At 44.3% G+C, this 19,393-nt stretch overlaps 1 protein-coding gene and 1 non-coding gene across 3 annotated transcripts; both read left to right on the top strand.

Annotated features, from left to right (window-relative positions):
* Positions 1-3,946: 3,946 nt before the first annotated feature.
* On the top strand, positions 3,947-4,054 carry LOC117699430 (U6 spliceosomal RNA). The gene has a single exon (XR_004605179.1). It is a non-coding gene; the product is annotated as a U6 spliceosomal RNA (small nuclear RNA).
* Positions 4,055-4,558: 504 nt separating this feature from the next.
* LOC117709146 (eukaryotic translation initiation factor 3 subunit C) lies at positions 4,559-18,090 on the top strand. Of its 2 annotated transcripts, none has more exons than XM_034503286.2 (21): positions 4,559-4,681; positions 4,776-4,916; positions 6,042-6,107; positions 6,214-6,403; positions 7,059-7,184; positions 7,532-7,586; positions 7,684-7,790; positions 8,133-8,257; positions 11,247-11,406; positions 11,521-11,624; positions 12,501-12,642; positions 12,825-12,950; positions 13,055-13,148; positions 13,442-13,632; positions 13,870-14,094; positions 14,523-14,886; positions 17,076-17,235; positions 17,330-17,395; positions 17,480-17,567; positions 17,654-17,816; positions 17,919-18,090. In XM_034503286.2, exons 2-21 carry the CDS (start codon positions 4,816-4,818, stop codon positions 17,999-18,001), a joined length of 2,736 nt encoding a protein of 911 aa, XP_034359177.1. In that variant the 5' UTR covers positions 4,559-4,681; positions 4,776-4,815; the 3' UTR covers positions 18,002-18,090. The 2 variants fall into 2 exon arrangements, with proteins under 2 accessions (XP_034359177.1, XP_034359187.1); XM_034503296.2 differs by having other exon boundaries at positions 4,586-4,645.
* Positions 18,091-19,393: the final 1,303 nt, after the last annotated feature.

The raw sequence follows: 19,393 nt of genomic DNA, 5'->3' as shown, positions 1-19,393 counted from the left end.
GAGACAGTTTCCTGAACAGAACACCAATAGCTCAGGCATTAAGATTGACAATAAACAGGACCTTATGAAACTGAAAAGCTTCTGTAAGGCAAATGTTATTGTCAATAGACAAAATGGCAGCCTACAGAATGGGAAAAGATTTTCACCAACTCCCTATCTAATAGAAGGCTAGTATCCAAAATATATAAAGAACTCAAGAAGCTAGACATCAACAAGCCAAATAACACAAGTAAAAAACGGGGTACAGAGCTAAACAGAACTCTCAACAGAGGAATCTTAAATGGCCGAAAAACACTTAAATGTTCATCATCCTTATCTGTCAGGGAAATGCAAATCAAAACGACCCTGAGGTTCCATCTTACACCTGTCAGAATTGCTAAGATCAAAACTACAAGTGACAGCACATGCTGGTGAGGATGTGGAGCAAGGGGAACACTCCTCCATTGCTGGTGGGAATGCAAATGTGTATAGCCACTTTGGAAATCAATATGGCAGTTTCTCAGAAACTTGGGACTCAATCTACCTCAAGACCCAGCTATATCACTTCTGGACATATATATCCAAAGGATGTCCACAAAGACACTTGCTCAACTATGTTCACAGCAGCTTTATTCATAATAGCCAGAAACTGGGAACAACCTAGTTGGTGCTCAACTAAAGAATGCATAAGAAAATGTACATTTACATGATGCAGTTTTACTCAGCTGTTAAAAAATAATATCATAAAATTTGCAGGCAAATTATTTTAGAAAAAAATCATCCTGAGTCAAGTAACCCAGGCCTGGAAAGACAAATATGGTGTGTACTCATAAGTGGATATTAGCTGTAAAGAATAATCATGCTATAATCCACAGACTCAGAGAAGTCAAGTAACAAGGAGGGCTCAAGGGAGACACATGGATCTCTCTGGGAAGAGGAAATAGAAGAGGGTGGACTGGGGCCAGGTAGGGATGGGAACAAGAGGGATCAGGTGGGGCCAGGATGGAGGAAGAGAGTATTGGGAGAGATAACTGGAGGGGGGGGGGCATTTCAGGGATGAAGTAGAAACCTAGTGCAATGGAAACTCCCAGAAATCTATGATGGTGACCCTAGTGAAGATTCCTAGTAATCGGGGATTCGGAGAGTGAACCAGCCATCTTCTGTAAGCAGGTAAGACCTCTGGTAGAGGGAATGGAACACCAACCCAGCCACAAAACCTTCAACCTACAATTTGTCCTGTGTTGTTGTAAATGCTATTAATTAGCTCTATTAGTTCTTAATATGACTCAGCCAGTCTCCCAATAATCAAGATAGAGTCCTATCGAATTATTTAATCAGCTTACCACAATTACTGGGTGATTATCCCTGAACTATTTTTCTTGACTAGCTATTTCCCAGCTACACTCGACAAGTACTTGCTGTCTGGGTCTCCCCCGGTATCATTCTTTTTTGCTCCTTCAGTCTGTCTGGCAGTGGATTTCTCTCAGCCATGTGCTGCTCAGCCATGTGTCCATCCGGTCTAATGCAGACCTCCTACCCTCTGTGTCTTCTTTCTCCTTCCTTCTTCCTCTCCTCTTGGCCCCTACCTGGGACCCCCAGCATGGAAACCGAAATCTCGCCTATCTCTATTCTTCCTAGAAACTGGCTGTAGCCACTTTTATTTAACCAGTCAGTGATTGGTCAGCAAAGTTCATACACTATCATTTGGTGTATGTGAGAATGTGCTCATCTGTACCGCCACCTGAGGGCCAATATTTAGCATTTGTATACATAGCAGCACCAGACAGTCTTGCCAGCAATATGTAGTGGGGTAAAGGGGACACAGAACTCATGGAAGTGACCAACAATGACTGGTCCAATTTGAGACCCATGCCATGAGAGGAAGCCCACACCTGATACTGCCCAGAAGGCCAGGAACGAGGGACTGGAAAGCCAGAGACCTAGGATAGAACCAAATATGACTGGAAGAAAAAAATGTCAATGAAATTATTCCTAATGATATTCTGCTATACTTGTAGACAGGAGCCTAGCATAATCATTATCTGAGAGGCTTCACCCAACTGATGCAGATTCCGAGTCCTACAGCCAAACACTGGAAGATGCTGAAGGAATCCTACAAAAGACAGGGTGAAGGGATTGTAGGAGCCAAAAGGTTAAGGATACCATAAGAAAACAGCCCACAGAATCAACTAAACAGGGCTCATAGCAGCTTACAGTACTGGCTATTCCCTGTGTGTGCCAGTGGTGGTGGTGTGTGTATTTGGTTTGGTTTTGTCTTAGTATAGCCATTCTAGTGAGTGTGGCATCTCCCTCTGGTTTTGATTTGCATTTCCTCTGTTAGTAAAGATGTCTGACATTTAAAACTGTTTGTTGTTGTTGTGTGTATAGTTCACAACATCTGAAGGATTTAGAGGTGTGGCCTTGTCAGCCTTGATGGTGCATGCCTTTAACCCCAGTACTCCAGAGGGAGAAGTTGGAGGATTTCAGAGTTCAAAGCTAACCTGGTTACAGGGTAAGTTCCACCAGGACAGCTGAGATTTTAAAGAGAAACCCTGTCTTGAAAAAAAGAAACATCCAGGACAGCCCGGGCTACACAGAGAAACCCTGTCTCGAAAAACCAAAAAAAAAAAAAGAAAAGAAAAGAAAAAAGAAACAAGAAAAAATAGGTGTGGCCTTGGAGGAGGTGAATCTCTGGATATGGGCTGTGAAGTTTCAAAGGCCCACACTCTTCCCAGTTCTCTCCCTGTCTGTCTCCCCGTCGGCCTCTTCGTTGTGCCGTCTCTCAGCTCCTGCTCCAGCACCATTGCTGTTGCCATGCCCCCTGCCCACTTGATCATGGACTCACCCTCTAAAACTATAAGCCCTAGTGAACTAACTCTTCTATAAGTTGCTTTGCTTTTGCATGGTTTCTTCATAGCAACAAAAAAGTGACTTAATCCTGAAAGCTGAGCTCAGGCAGGCACATGCATACTCAAGAGACGGGCACTCAGACCACACTGAGGTAGATGCAGACATACATGCACTGCCAGCAGGCAAAGCTTCAGGCCTCTGACCTCAAGGCTGTCTTTATATAAAACCCACTTTATATAAAACAGTGGCATCTTGCTAAATTATACTTACCTGTTTATTTTGGGGCACCCCAGACATCGCTGGTGAAATGCTTGCCTAGTGTGGATCTAGACCCTAAGTTCCATCCCAAGCATTGCAAAAACCTTGGTATGGATATGTACCCTTTAGTTTCAGCACTTAGAAGGTGGGAGCAGGAACATTAGAACTTCATACTCATCTTCAGGTGTCTGAGGCCAGCCTGGGCTACTTGAGACCTAGTCTCAGAAACAAACAAACACATATGGATGTGAATTCCTTTACATTTTACCCACTTTTACTCACAGCTATATCCTGTGCCTGTGACATTGTTCACACACACACACACACACACACAAATTAGTAAATACTCCTAAAATGACTGAATGGCAGAGTATTTTTATTATTTTTAAAATTACATTTAGAGTGTGTGTGCACAGTCCTGGGAAGCAGCCAGTCAGTCTTAGACTCTAAGACTTAGAGCCTCCACAACTAATTCGTCCCAGGCCTTGTATGGTACAAAGGCCACTGGGAATTGTGTGTGTGTCAGGGGAGGTGGTCAGAAGACAACATCAGTTATTTTATCTATTCTGTGGCCACAGGGAACCAACTCAAGTCCTTATGTTTGGTGACAAGTGCTTTTTCATCTGAACCATCTCGTGGGTCCCGTGGCTAGTATATGCTCATTTTGCACAAGATACTGTCCCACACACTTCATATGTTGTCATTTTATTCTCCTAATATCAAAGAACAAGTGTTATTATTCCCCTTTGTTTGTAGCACAGGGAGAAGAACAGAGAAGTTAGAAAGTTTGACTAAGAAAACGGTAAAGCTAGGATTCCAACACTGAAGATGTAGTAAGTTTGCTTAAAGCTGCAAAACCGTGCTCCCTTCTGCAGCACATGTACTAAAATTGGCAAGTTACAAGTTAAGATCAGCATGGCCCCTGTGCAAAGATGACATGCAAATTTGTGAAGCGTTCTGTATTTTTAAAACCTTTTGGATTCTTACTCTGAAGTTCAGATGCGCGGCCAGAGCACTTTTTGTTTTTCGAGATAGGGTTTCTCTTGGCAGTCTTGGAACACGCTCTGGATACTAGGCTGGCCTCAAACACGGAGATCCACTTGCCTCTACCTGAGTGCTAGGATTAAAGGTGTGAGCCATCTCCACCGGCTTCAGAGCTTTAAAAAATTTTTTTTATTTTAATTAATTAATTAATTAATTGGGGGGGGGTTCCAGTCTGGCCTTGAACCCAGGATCCTCCTGCTTCACCCTTCCTAATGTAGGGATTACAGACGTGCACCATCAGGCGGTCACTAAATTCTATATTTTCAGTCTTACAGTCTAGCCCCGGCGGACCAAAGAAGCAGCTAGTCTTAGTTTAGACTTTTAAGACTTAGAACCCCTGCAACTAATACGTCCCAGGCCGTGTATAGCGCAAAGGCCACTGGGAAATGTAGTTATTTGGCGCTTTTTTTTTTTTTTTTTTGGTGCTTCCGGGAAGTGACGCCTCCCCCAACCTTTTTTCTCTTCCGGCGTCGCGCCTGTCTCGCCTACTCTCTGGGACTCAGGAGCTCAGCTGGTGTGTGTGTCTCTTGGGCCTCGTGCTCCGTGAAGGGTAAGGGGGAGGGCGTGCAGGCGGGAACGGCGGTCCAGGTCGGGAGATGGTAGCCGCGGTTGTCCCCAAACCCTGACGCCGCGGTTTTTCTCAGGTTCCGATCGCGAGGGCTTCAGCTCTTCAGCGCCGTCGCCATGTCGCGATTTTTCACCACCGGCTCGGACAGTGAGTCGGAGTCGTCCCTGTCCGGGGAGGAGCTCGTCACCAAACCCGTCTCCGGGAACTACGGCAAACAGTGAGCCGGGGGCGCGGAGAGGACGGGTTTGGCGGGCTGCGGGGGCTCGTGTGGGCGAGGGGGAGCGAGTGGGGTGGGACAAGTCTGAGAATGGTAGCTCTCCCAGCGTGCTGGAAACTTTGGGAGTCCTCGACATCATCGGTACTAAGGATGAAGGGGCAGAGGTTTCCCGTTGCTTATTATTGCATCAGCTCTTAAGGGCTCGCCCTTCCTGCCCCTGTCTGTGTCGCACTGGCCTTCGAAAACTCCCCATATTGTAGCTCTTCCTACCAAGCCTAGTCCTTGATGACTTGTATTCATGGAAGGAAAACCCTCAGTGCTTAGTTAGTTTGGCTCGAAATCCTATGGTTTGGCTTTGCGTGCAAATATTTACTGCTGTGTTCACTTTTATTTTACTGTCTTCTCTCCATCTCTACAAATTAAAATTTTTTAAATTTTGAAACAGTTCTCAAAACAACATTGTTTTTGCTGTGTGCCTGTAGTGTTTTAAGACATTTATATCTACTTCCCGTGGGTCTTGTAGAGAATTATTGTAGATGAACAGACATACAGACATTCATATCCATGTGAATACAATTCCATAACTGTCCAAAGTGAAAAACTATCACTTGTCACATAAAAATTATCAGGAAAAATTAACACCATGGAAAGAAAAGAATAGAGACACTGTGGCTAACTGAGTGCTTTGACCCATCTCATTGAAAAGAAATATAAGCAAAGGGGGTGTTAAAATTCTCTAAAACTTTTCTTCACTAGTGGCCTCTCCTATCTTGGAAAATGTTTCTTTTTAGAACCTGGCTAGGTACCAAGCTCCTTGAAGCTTTTCCGGTTTGTTAAGGTGACTTTTGTCTGCTGCTTCCTTGGGTGCTTCTGTAGCCATATGTGCCTTGAGGCAGTTAGTTGTCTGAGTAAGTAAGCTCTTCAGTTATTTGTCCCTGGGGACATTTTTTGTAGATTCTGTCAGGGTTTGACGAAAGACCTCATTTAGAGTTGCAGCTGTTTAAGATGAGTGTGAAGAATAAAGGTCAGAAAAAAAAGATGTTATCCATGCTTCAGTTCTCATCTGAGGAGAGAAATTATACTAGCTGAGACTGAAGGCTAATGGTCTCTTTTCCTTCCATACAGGCCTTTGTTACTGAGCGAGGATGAGGAGGATACAAAGAGAGTTGTCCGAAGTGCCAAAGACAAGAGGTGAGGCCATCCATAGGAGGCTGGGGGAGGGGGAAGGCACGGGGAGTGGTGGTGTTGCTTTCTCCATGATAGACATGGCCAATCTGGTTTTGAACTCCCTACCCAGGTTTGAGGAGTTGACTAACCTCATACGAACCATCCGTAATGCCATGAAGATTCGAGATGTCACCAAGTGTCTGGAAGAGTTTGAGCTCCTGGGGAAAGCGTATGGGAAAGCCAAGAGCATTGTGGACAAGGAAGGTGTCCCCCGGTTCTATATCCGAATACTGGCTGACCTGGAGGACTATCTTAATGAGGTGTGACTCTGAGGATACAGAGGGGGTTATGGGCCTGGCTGTGCAGCTTTTCTGCTCCCAGGGGTCTCCTCGGGCTCTTTGCCTCCTTATGTACAGTGCTCCCTAGAAAACAGAAAATGAGATAAAGCAAGGAGATAAACCTATTTTTGGACAGGAGCTTAATTATATTTATTGGGGTTTTGCTTTTGTTTTCTTTTATTTTTGTTTTTTTCCCTCCACCCCACCCCACCCCAACCCCCCAGGACAGGGTTTTTCTGTGTAGTCGTGGCCATCCTAGAAATCACTCTGTAGACCAGGCTGACCTCACACTCAGAGATCTGCCCATCTCTGCCTCCCTGCCGCTATCTCCCTATCGCTGGGATTAAAGGCATGCACCCCCACCACCTGGCTTAATATTATGTTTTAAAATCACCTTTTGCTTTTGTATTTGTAGTAGAAATTTATAAAGGTCTTCAGGAAATATCTTAGGGTTGGAGTGTAGGTCAGCTGTAGGCTACTTGCCTCCATTGAGTCCCCAGCGTGGCTTAGCTAACAGTCTTGGTTACTAATGGTGCAGGTGGTGTGTAGATAGCAAGGTCCCAAGAGGTGGTTTAAAGCCTGCATTTTGAAAATGTCACTTAGTCTCAGGTCCCTGTTCTTCCTTTGACTCTGTTAGCTTTGGGAAGATAAAGAAGGAAAAAAGAAGATGAATAAAAACAACGCTAAGGCCTTGAGTACCTTGCGCCAGAAGATACGAAAATACAACCGTGATTTTGAGTCACACATCACCAACTACAAGCAGGTGAGTCAGCCAGAGGCTAAGATTTTGAACTAGAAGTTTGATCCTGTGACAAAACTCCAGAGCATGAGTAGGTGACACATGGCTAAGGAGAGAACCATAACAAACCAATTGGGGTTCAAAAGGATGACTTATATTTGGCAGTCATTTTGTTCTTTTGTTATTGAGTTGGAGGTCTCACTGTGTAGCTCTGACTCTTCTGGAATTCACTGTGTAGACTAGGCTGACGTTGGACTCATAGAACTCTGCCTGCCTCAGCCTCCTGGTGATTAAAGTGGTGGGATTAAAGGCATGGGACACCATGCTTGGCTTGTGGTAGGCATCTTAGTTCTCTGATTTCCTCAATGCAGAACCCTGAGCAGTCTGCGGATGAAGATGCAGAAAAGAATGAGGAAGACTCGGAAGGTGAGAGGAGACCTTTCTTGAAGAGAGTTGGATCTAGTTTCTGTTTTCACTCTTGGTCTTCAATGTTCTGGCTTTTTTCCCTCCTACTTTCTACCAGGCTCTTCAGATGAGGATGAAGATGAGGATGGAGTCAGTGCTGCAGCTTTCTTGAAGAAGAAACCGGAATCTTCTGGGGAGAGTCGAAAGTTCCACAAAAAGATGGAAGTAAGATTTTCCAGGGATATCCTGGAGGTGATTTCCTGTCAGGATATTTAGGTCTTGGGAAGAAGAAATGTCATCTTACGGGATCCTGAGGTGCAGAGAGTGAGTTAGTGGGATTTGACTTGAGGATGGACACTAGGTGAATTGGGATCCACCCGCCAGACCCCCTACTGTGCTGGGCGTTGTGGTACTCCCCTGAGTAGTTTGTCATCTCCAGAGTTTTAGTGGACTGTTTCATCTAATACCCTGATTCCATGTTCTGTCGATGGAAACGCCTGGATGAGTGTCAGTGGGAGGAGCAGAGAGAGTGCTTTGTCTTCCTCCTGATCCTCTCTTCCCTCAAAGGATGATGATGAAGACTCTGAAGATTCTGAAGACGAAGAATGGGACACCAGTTCCACATCTTCTGATTCAGACTCTGAAGAAGAAGAAGGAAAACAAACTGCTCTGGCCTCAAAGTTCCTTAAAAAGTAAGGAAGTAATGGCTCTGGGAGATACGATAGAAGGGTTTTAAAGCCTGTAGTCATTCAGAACACTGTTGCCCTTTGCTTTCACAGAGTCTGTAGGTAGAAGCCCACTGATCTCCTTTTACAGCAGGATTTTAGAATCAAGTACAAGGTTGCCAAGCTAGTATGGCTTGAATATAGGATTTGAAGCCTCCAGAGTTCAACTATTTAACCATACTCTCGATAAAAATCTCACTGTGGCATCTGTTGGTTATGTGATAGTTGGCAAGCTGTACCTTTCAGTCTTCAGTTTCTTGCATCTGAAATGGGCAGGGGCATTACCTCCCAGGTGAGCTGTGAGAAGTAGCATGGGGAAGCAGCTCTGTTCAGGACCAGCGTGTGGTAGGCACTCAGTAAGAGCTGCTATTGTGTTTGCCCTTCCTGATAATCAGCTTCTTAGTACATGGTGTGTACAGTGCTGCAAGCAAGCCTTCATAAACTTAACTGCAATGGTCAGAGGCTGAAAGGACCTGTCGGGGCTCTGTCACCAGTCTCAGCTATGGTAGCTGTGGGGTTAGGGAAGCACGAGTAAGAGAACTCAGTGAGGTTGAGGTCAGTGCCTTTAAAGGAACACTGCCCTGTTGGTGCTCATTGGGTTGCTCTGCTGGTTTTAGAAAGGGCTAGACAGAAGATAAAGAACGTTGGTAGTCGTTTTGTTGAGAAGCATTTTTCATCAGGTGCCACAGAGAGACAAGACTGATCAGAGTCTTGGCACATTGTTATGTCTCTTTGGGAGGATTTATACACTTAACTACTAGTGCATTAGAATCTGAAAACTTTCACCAAAATAGACATATTTAATGACCTATAATTAACTTTCAAATTTACTTGATCTTACTATTTTGTTTTCATATATGGCTGTGTACCACATTTGTGGCGTGCCTCTACAAGCCAGAAGGTGGTTTTGGATCCCTGAGACTGGAATCACAGGCTGTTCTGAACCACCTCATGGGTGCTGGGGATCAAACACGGGTCCTCTGGAAGAGCAGCCAGTGCTCTTCATCACTGAGCCATCTCTCCAGCCCCTCATAATTTTATTTTTGTGTGTATATGTAGTTTGTGTTCATGTGGGTACAGTGTATGTGGAAGTCAGGGTGTATTTTGGGTGGTATTCTTCAAGAGCCATCCAGCTTGGTAAATTTTTTGTTTTGTTTTGAGACAGAGTCTCACTGTACAGGTCAAGGTAGCCTAGAACTCAGAGATCTGTCTGTATCTGCCTCCTTAAGTACTGTGATTGAAGGTTGACAACGGTGTGTGATGCCATGCCTAACCTTGCCTTATTTTTTAAGACAGTTCTTCCATTGTCCTGTAGCTTACTGCCTGGGCTGTGAGCTCCAGGGATCATCTGTCTCTGAAAACTGAGATTACAAGCAGGTGCTAGGACACCTGGCTGTTTTGTGTATGGGGCAGGGATGTGGATTTATAATGTGTTATTTCCTCCTTCCTTTCCTTCCAAACCCTCACATGTCATCATTGCTCTTTCAGAGTCTTACTTTTTTCTCATTAATTGTTACATACATAGGTATAGGGGTGTGTGTATCTGTGCTTATGTGGGAATCAAACCCAGATCTCACTTACACCACAGGCATGTTACTGAGTTATTTCTATTTCTCTAATCCTTAAAAGGTGCTTTAAAATTAGAGAAAAATTAAGTGTAGGACATCATAAACATCTGACTTTAAATCATGTGCAAGTATGTCTTTGAGTTTTCGTTTTGTTGTGTTTTTAACATAAGATTTACCACTTTAAACATTATTAAGTATGTATTTATTTTGCCATTAATTACATTTTCATGATTGTTCAACCATCACCGCTGTCTCCAGAACTTGATCTCTATTTTTCTTTTTCTTTCTTTTTTTCCCCTCTCTTTGTTTTTTTGAGACAGGGTTTTTGTGTATAAACTAGGCCTTGAATTCAGAGATTTGCCTACCTCTGTTGTGTGCCACCACCGCCTGGTCTTTGTCTCTATTTTTCATTTGGCAGGTTTAGTTATTAATGTATTTGGGCTTGTTACTGTTTGTTTATTAATCGTGTTTTCTGTTTGGCCTTGTTTTGTTTTGTCGGGACGGGTTACCTGTATCCAGGTTGGCCTTGAACCCTTGGATTCTTCTCCCCTTCCATACTTGGATAATAGAGTGTTTCTCCACTCTTGATATCTTTGAAGTTTTTAATAGCTTTAATCAGGTATAATTGTATGTGTGTGTATATATATAAACGTTTGGGGAGGGGGTGTTTGTAACTCTGAGTTCAAGATCAGCCAGGTCTACACAGAGAGTTCCAGCCTATCCATAAAATAAGCCAAAAGCGCTGGGAAGTTCACACGCTGGTTCAGAACACTGGTTGCCACTGTAGAGGACCTAGGTTCAATTCCCAGCACCCAGGTAATAGCTCACAAACATATGTAACTCCAGTCCCAGGAGTGTGAGATGTCCTCATCCTGACTTCAGCAGGTAGTAAGTAAGCATGCATATGATGTACATACATGTGTGGAGGGAAGATATTTAGATATATAAAATAATTTTAAAACAAAAAAGATCTAACTATACTGAGATATGATGTGTCTTAAGAAATGTCAAACCCAAATTATAGATCTTTTGACTTTTAATTCACTAGGGTGAATTGTATAAATCACAATATCGTTAGCACTAAGTAAAACTTCAGTCCAGGAAAACGAAGTTGATTGGAAGCACTGATGATGAGAAGCTCAAGCTCCTCCTTCAGTCTCAGAACCGTGGACATGGTGTATATTCTCTGTAGACCAAGAGAAGTGAGTTTGGGCCTAGGGATGTAACTCAGTTGATAGACGCTTGCCTAGCGTGCATGAGGTCCTAGGTTTGATCCCTAAGCTCTGTAAATTAAGTATTGGTATACACCTGTAACCCCAGCATTTGGGAAGAGGATGCCTCAGTGGTGAGGAAAGGACTTGTTCATTTTCTCCCTCATCTCCTGTCAGGGCACCCACCACAGAGGAGGACAAAAAAGCAGCTGAAAAGAAACGAGAAGACAAAGCCAAGAAGAAGCACGATAGGAAGTCCAAGCGCCTGGACGAGGAGGAGGAGGACAATGAGGGCGGGGAGTGGGAGCGGGTCCGTGGTGGCGTGCCACTTGTCAAGGTGAGCCTTTAAAAGGAGTCAGTATAGAAGGTACCCACCTGGTTGCAGTGGGAGGAGCCTAAAGCAAGAACAGGTTCTGTTGACATTCGTATAACACAGTATGTTTTTAACCAGGAGAAGCCAAAAATGTTTGCCAAGGGAACTGAGATCACTCATGCTGTTGTCATCAAGAAACTGAATGAGATTCTACAGGTCAGAGGCAAGAAGGGAACAGACCGGTAAGATGTGCAAACTTGGCCATTGCTACTTCTTTATAGTTTGAAAGCTTTATAACACAGTTAAACATTGATGTGAGTGGACATCACTCTATTGTGAGAGAATATTATCTATGCTTGTATACTGGGGACCTACCTGTCTTTTTCCTTTTATGTACTCTTTTATAACTTTGAACTACTGAATTTATTTATTTATTTATTTATTTATTTATTGTTTTTTCGAGACAGGGTTTCTCTGTGTAGCCTTGGCTGTCCTGGAACTCACTCTGTAGACCAGGCTGTCCTTGAACTCAGAAATCCACCTGCCTCTGCCTCACAAGTGCTGGGATTAAAGGTGTGCGCCACCACTGCCCAGCGAACTATTGAATTTCTAATGCAGTCTGTTACATGGAAATGATGTATGTCTGCAGCTGATTAGGTAATCAGATAGGATGGACAGAATGAAGACCTTTTATAAATAGCACTTAAGGATGGCTAGCATTACTATTGTTTCTATTGGGAGTTGAAAAGAGAAGCAGGGGTTGGGGATATATATAGTTCTATTGGTAGAGTGCTTGCCTGGCATATGTGAAACCCTGGGTTAGAGTCCTGGCATCACATAAAACCATATGTGATACAGCTGTAATCCCAGCACTTGGGTGCCGAAGGTAAGAGAATCAGACAGTGTAGGGCCTCCTTAGCTGCATAACACGCTTAAGGCCTGCCTGAACTACATGGAACCTTGTCTCAAGAGAATACACAAATAAGAAAGAAACACATATGCAGATAGTAAAGACATGTGGAATCAGCTGCTTTGCTCATCTAAGAGGATATCCTGCATAACAGGATGAGACTGGCCGATTTGTCTCCAAAGCCTTACCTAGTTCTGTGTCCCTCCAGTGCCACCCAGATTGAATTGCTCCAGCTGCTGGTTCAGATTGCTTCTGAGAACAACCTGGGGGTGGGTGTCATTGTCAAGATCAAGTTCAATATCATTGCCTCTCTCTACGATTACAACCCTAACCTGGCCACATACATGAAGGTGAGAACAACAGAAGAGTACTGGGGTGAGTTGGGGGTGGTCAAGAGAAGGTACCTGCTGTTTGAACACCTGAGCCCTACAGCAGCCTTGTGTGTTGAAGGCCCTGTGATTCTTGGTGAAAAGGTTCTTTAAAAATGTCACTTACTACATCCCTCTAACTTTGTCACTCCATCTGTTGACAGCCAGAGATGTGGCAGATGTGCCTGGATTGCATCAATGAACTGATGGATACCTTGGTTGCACATTCCAACATCTTTGTTGGAGAGAACATTTTGGAAGAGAGTGAGAACTTACACAATTTTGATCAGGTAAAGAGAGGGATTGGCAGGCTACCTGGGAAGGCGGTAGGGACAGGAGTTGAGGTTAAGATACAAACCTGCATTAACTGTTCTTTCTTTGCATAATTCTTTAGCCACTGCGTGTACGAGGCTGCATCCTAACTCTGGTGGAGCGAATGGATGAAGAATTTACCAAAATAATGCAAAATACTGATCCTCACTCCCAAGGTAAACCTAAGCAAGCGGGGACTTTGGTGACAGGGAAAGTATAGGAGATAATACTAATTATTAGCATTACATAAAGTCAGAGGCAAGTGCTAGACTTATAGGCCCTGTTGACCAAGTTGGTAATTCAGATGCTTTCCTAAGCAGTGAGATGGTAAGCTCATGGAAGAGGATGCTGGTTTTAAGGTATAAGTGTAGAGGGGAAACCAAAATGTTTGGATTGCTGGAGATGAATGGTTGGGAAAGGTGGTACTCATGTCTGAGATGAGGGTGGGTGTCCTCCTCCTCCCTACCAGAGTATGTGGAGCACCTGAAGGATGAGGCACAAGTATGTGCCATCATTGAGCGTGTGCAGCGCTACCTGGAGGAGAAAGGTACGACTGAGGAGATCTGCCAGATCTACTTGAGGCGCATCCTGCACACTTACTACAAGTTTGATTACAAGGCCCATCAGCGTCAGCTTACTCCTCCTGAAGGGTCCTCAAAGGTGAGACTACTCAGTAATCATGAGGAACGAGAGAAGTGTAAATGTATCTTCCTTACCTATTAGGCCTTGGTGATAAGTCTTCTATCCCCAAGGAACTTAGGAGGTAGAAGGGGTGGGGGCTAGGTGTCAGATGGTTTGCAGTTGGAAAGAGTCCCTTGTTTTGTTGCTAAGACCTAAACCACTTAAAGCTGTGGTCTTTGCTGGATAGCCATTGCTAACAACTTCCCATTCCTCTAGTCTGAGCAAGACCAGGCAGAAAATGAGGGTGAGGACTCAGCTGTGCTAATGGAAAGACTGTGCAAATACATCTATGCCAAGGACCGCACAGACCGGATCCGTACCTGTGCCATCCTCTGCCATATCTACCACCATGCGCTGCACTCGCGTTGGTACCAGGCCCGGGACCTCATGCTCATGAGCCACCTGCAGGACAACATCCAGCACGCAGACCCACCAGTGCAGGTAGGCGGGCACTGAGGGCAGACGGGCTCAACAGGAGTTACCACATGGGTAACTAGTGTACACCCAGAGGGTGTTGTCTTTTCCAAACTCTGTAACTACCAAGTATCTGGTTCAAAACATTAGGAGCTGATCTTACTTTTCTAGAAAGATTTAAAAAAAAAAAAAAAATCTTTGAAGCAATTATTAAATTAGGAGAAAGGTGGTCCTAGGTAACTGGGCTGTATTGGGATATACTAAAGCGAAATTAGCAGGATTCATGACAGTAGGGGAGCCAGGAACAGCTTGAGGCGCTTTTTATATAGAAAGAAATACTAAAAGCTGTATCTGAGGTATAGATCCCTCTTGTGTATATTTAAGATAAGTGGCAGTTTAAGACAGGCCTTAGTAAACAGTCTGCCCGAGGCTCTCACTTCTGTCCTTGTGCCTAGATCCTGTATAACCGCACCATGGTGCAGCTGGGCATCTGTGCTTTCCGCCAAGGCCTGACAAAGGATGCACACAATGCACTTCTGGATATTCAGTCAAGTGGTCGCGCCAAGGAGCTTCTGGGGCAGGGTCTGCTGCTTCGAAGCCTACAGGAGCGCAATCAGGAACAGGAAAAGGTAGAAAGACGCCGACAGGTGCCCTTTCACCTACACATCAACCTGGAACTGCTGGAGTGTGTCTATCTGGTGTCTGCTATGCTCCTGGAGATCCCCTACATGGCTGCCCATGAGAGTGACGCCCGTCGACGTATGATCAGCAAACAGTTCCATCACCAACTGCGGGTGGGCGAGCGGCAGCCCCTGCTAGGTGAGTGTGGGCCTTTGTGGTCCTGTACACTTCTTGGATCTTTGCTTGCCCATAAGCATTAAGAGAAGTTAGTGGAATAACTTTCCTCACAAGATGACTGTTTTTTATTTATATTTTATATTGATGCCTCCTCTGCCTGGCACAGTGTCTCAGAAATAATAATTGATTATTCAAGACATGATGAGTTTGAGGTCAGCCTACTCTATCAAGAAAGTTCCAGGCTGGCCAGGGCTACTTAGTAATCATATTTTTTATTTATTTATTTTTTTAAGATATATTCATTTTTATTTATTATGAGCACACTGTAGCTGTCTTCAGACACACCAGAAGAGGGCATCAGATCTCATTACAGATGGTTGTGAGCCACCCTGTGGTTCCTGGGATTTGAACTCATGACCTCTGGAAGAGCAGTCAGTGCTCTTAACCTCTGAGCCATCTCTCTAGCCCAGTTATACACACTGTTAATCTTAGTGCTTGGGAAACTTAGACAGGAGGACCTCAAGTTTGAGGCTCTCCTTGGCTACATAACCAGACTGCTTCAGGAAAAAAAACCAGTATCTCTTTTAGCTTTGAACTCTTGTTTGTTTGACTTACAGAGATACTCTTTGAGTCTCTAATCTTGTTTAAATACTTTACACTGGTTTATATATTGTTTGTGTGCACAGACATGTGGGAGTCAGAGGACACCTTGGAATGAGTTCTAACAGGTTGCCATGTATAGAGCAGGTTGATCATTAACTTGGATCTGCCTGTCTCCGGTGCTATGTTCAAAGGCATGTTGTTGCCATGCCTGGCTAACCTTGTCTTTTTTAAAGTGATAAAGTGGGCCTGATCCTAATGCATGCTTGCCCTGGTGTTGGCCATATTCATAGAAACTACCCATTCCCAGAGTTGAACCTTCTGTGCTTTTTCTCTAAATGCCAGTTACATTCTGGCTTGTCCCTCAAGATGGTGTTTGGGAGCCTGAGTTCCTCATCAGTACATAAAACCCTGTGGTTTCATAGAAGTCGTTTTAGGTTGAGACTAAATGTATTTGTCTTAAAGTTCTTTTTACATTCATTGATTGATTGATTGATTGTTGGGAGTTGGGGATCACACGTGTGCCATAAATACCTGTAGCAATCAGAGGATGCCTGAACACTGAGCCATGTCTACATTCCAAGGCTAAACTTTTTAAGAAGGATAAATGAGCCACTTTCAAGTGAAATTTGGTAAATACTTTTTTTTTTCTTTTCTTTTTTTGGAAGCAGGGTTTTTCTTGAGTAACCCTGGCTGTCCTGGAACTTGTTATGTAAATGAGGCTGGCCTCAAACTCAGATCTGCCTGCTTCTCCTGAGTTCTGAGATTAAAGGTGTACGCCACCATACCTGGCTCAAACTTTTAAAGTTTGTGTGCTTGCCTGTGTGCGTTTAGTACCTACCGCATATGGCAAGGCCAGACTAGTGTAGCAGATTTTCCGGAACTACAGTTAACAAGTGCTTGTGGATGCTGACAACCAAATCTAGGTCCCTGTCAAGAGCCGTAAGGACTCTTCAGCTACTGCAGAGCCATCTCCAGCCCCATGTGCCCACAGGAGCAAAAATGTCTGTTAGAACTGAAGTACAGAGGGTTGTGAGCCACCTGGTAGGTACTTGAAATTGAACCCAGGTTCTCTTGAAAAGTACCAACTGCCCTTAATCACGGAGCCATCTCTCCAGTCCTTAACCTTTTTGCTGCTGTTTTCTTGTTTTTTGTTGGTTTTGAGAGAGGGTTTTTCTGTGTAGCTCTGACCTGGAATTCAGTCTATAGATCAGGCTAGCCTTGAACTCACAGAAATCTGCCAGCCTTTGATGGAATTAAAGGCTTGTTCCACTGCTGTTCAGTGACTTTGATCAAGGAATTTTAAGAGAATCTGATTAAAGTTGTAGACCTTTTTTCTAGGAAAATACACATGAGGATATACACTTAACCATTTGTCAACAGTTTCACGGGATTCAGCTGTCCCTTGAAGTATGTTTATGGACTGGTTAGTTCAGTTCAAAGTGACTTCAGCTATTAGGTGACTTACAGTCCTCTGGCTACTCAGTGGAGAGCTGGGAAAGTCTCTAGCCTAGTTGTTTGCTCTTCTGGCCTCTGCTTCTCCTTAAACAATACTCACGAGGGCAGAGCCTTGAGTTTGTTTCCATCCTACCTTATTCTCTCCCTTTCAGGTCCTCCTGAGTCAATGAGGGAGCACGTGGTTGCTGCCTCCAAGGCCATGAAGATGGGTGACTGGAAGACCTGCCACAGTTTCATCATTAATGAAAAGATGAATGGAAAAGTGTGGGACCTTTTCCCTGAGGCGGACAAAGTTCGCACCATGCTGGTTCGGTGAGCACCTAAGGGAGCCATGATGACTAGAAAAGAAAAGATTGGACGGTTTTCTTCCTTTGGGACCTCACGCTTTTTTGTCCTCTCCTCACAGGAAGATCCAGGAAGAGTCTCTGAGGACCTACCTTTTTACCTACAGCAGTGTCTATGACTCAATCAGGTAAGATGGGCTCAGAGACACAGAGGGCCCCAGCTTTGTGAGTAGTGTTCCTAACGGCCCCGTTTCCCGCCTTTTTTCCCTCAGTATGGAGACACTATCCGATATGTTCGAGCTGGACCTACCCACTGTTCACTCCATCATCAGCAAGATGATCATTAATGAAGAATTGATGGTGAGGGCCAGAGGTGGTAGATAGAGTAGGCACAGCTTCAGAGAAGCCAGTGTAGTCTGACCTGACTGTCCCTCTCACTCCATCAGGCTTCCTTGGACCAGCCAACACAGACGGTAGTGATGCACCGGACTGAGCCCACTGCCCAGCAGAACTTGGCTCTGCAGCTGGCTGAGAAGCTTGGCAGCCTAGTGGAGAATAATGAACGGGTGTTTGACCATAAGCAGGGAACCTATGGTGGCTATTTCCGAGGTGAGTGGGTGGACCCATCACTCCATTCTCCCACCATCCTTGCACCTTTGTCTGTCTCCAGGTGCTCACTCCCAGTCTTTCCTATCCATTTTTTACCTGCAGACCAAAAGGATGGCTACCGGAAAAACGAAGGTTATATGCGCCGTGGTGGCTACCGCCAGCAGCAGTCTCAGACAGCCTACTGAGTTCTCCACTTCTGTCGTCCCTGTGGCCAGACTATCTAGCTTTTTGTTCCTAAACTCATCCTGGTCATTAAAGGTCTGTTGAGAATTTATATAGTTGCTCGTTGTCTGCTTGCTGCCACATAGCTATCTGAGTTTCCATCACGTGACAGATGCAAGATGAACTGGACATGCCCCTCACTTCAGAGGCTTGCTACTCTTTGACATCAGCAGGGAAATGTCATAACATGTTACAAGAATATGAAGGAGTAGTTAGGTGTGTTAAACAGAATATGACTGCAGGTGAGGTAAGGAAGGCATGACAGGCCTACAGTTGGGTAGGTAGTGATTTGTCAGCAGGAAGAGTGAGTCCAAACCACAGTATGTCAGAGTCACTGGTGACTAGTGTAGACCAAGTACCATATATCACAAGCAAGCACTGAGAAACTATTACTGAAATGTCTGACCCTGTTACTATTTTTCTAATAATTTATATGACTCCTGTTGTATTTTATAAGTTTCAGTTTTCATAGATAGGTTTTATTGGCTTTGTTTGTTTGTTTTTAAAGATAGGGTCTTAATGTTGTCCAGGCTAGCCTTGAACTCCTCCTGATCCCTCTGCTTCCACTTCCCAAGTGCTGGGATTATAGGCATGTGCCATCATGTCTGCTTAGAAGCCTCTTACAGATGATTGTTATCTGTATTGTTATAATTATTGAAATGGTGTCTCATGTATCACAGGCTGGCCTCAAACCAGACTTCTGATCCTTTTGCCTCCACCTCCCCAGTGCTCAGAGTACATGTGTGTTCCGCCATGCCTGTTTTATATGATGCTGGGATCAAAACTAGGTCCTTGTACCTGCTAAGTGAACTGCATCCCTTTCTCTGCAGATGATATTTAATCAAGTTTGAGAAGCATGGTTATTGGGAGGGGAATGGAGAAAGTAAAGGATTGGAGAAAGGCTTTTAATGCTTTGGACTTTTACAGGCAAAATAATGGGAATGGGTCAAAAATTTTTACTGTGTAGCCTTAGCTATCATGGAACTTTCTATGTAACTCAAGCTGCTCTTGAACTCTTAAGCCTCGATTTAACCTTCTGCTTCTGCCTTCTGAGTACTGGAATATGGGTGAGAGCCAGTACGCTTAGCCTTGAATCAATTTTTAAGATACTTAACTTTTAGTTTGGTTTTTGAGACAACATTTCTCTGTTTAGTTTTTTCCAGTTCTGAAATTAAAGGTGTGCACCACCACTACCTGGCCTTGATTATTTTATTGTGTTGTGTGCGCATGTACACATGCAGTAGTCGATGTCAGAGGACAGGTTTTGGTGGTCAGGTCCTAAGGATTGAACTGAGCAACCAGCTTAGTGATAAGTGCTTTTACCTGCCGAGTGCTCTTATCAGTCCTTGGATCGA

Source organism: Arvicanthis niloticus, chromosome 1 (genome assembly GCF_011762505.2).
Source record: "Arvicanthis niloticus isolate mArvNil1 chromosome 1, mArvNil1.pat.X, whole genome shotgun sequence".
Classification (NCBI taxonomy): domain Eukaryota; kingdom Metazoa; phylum Chordata; class Mammalia; order Rodentia; family Muridae; genus Arvicanthis; species Arvicanthis niloticus.
The sequence above is the reverse complement of the archived record's forward strand: the minus strand, read 5'-3'. Positions and strand labels throughout refer to the sequence as shown.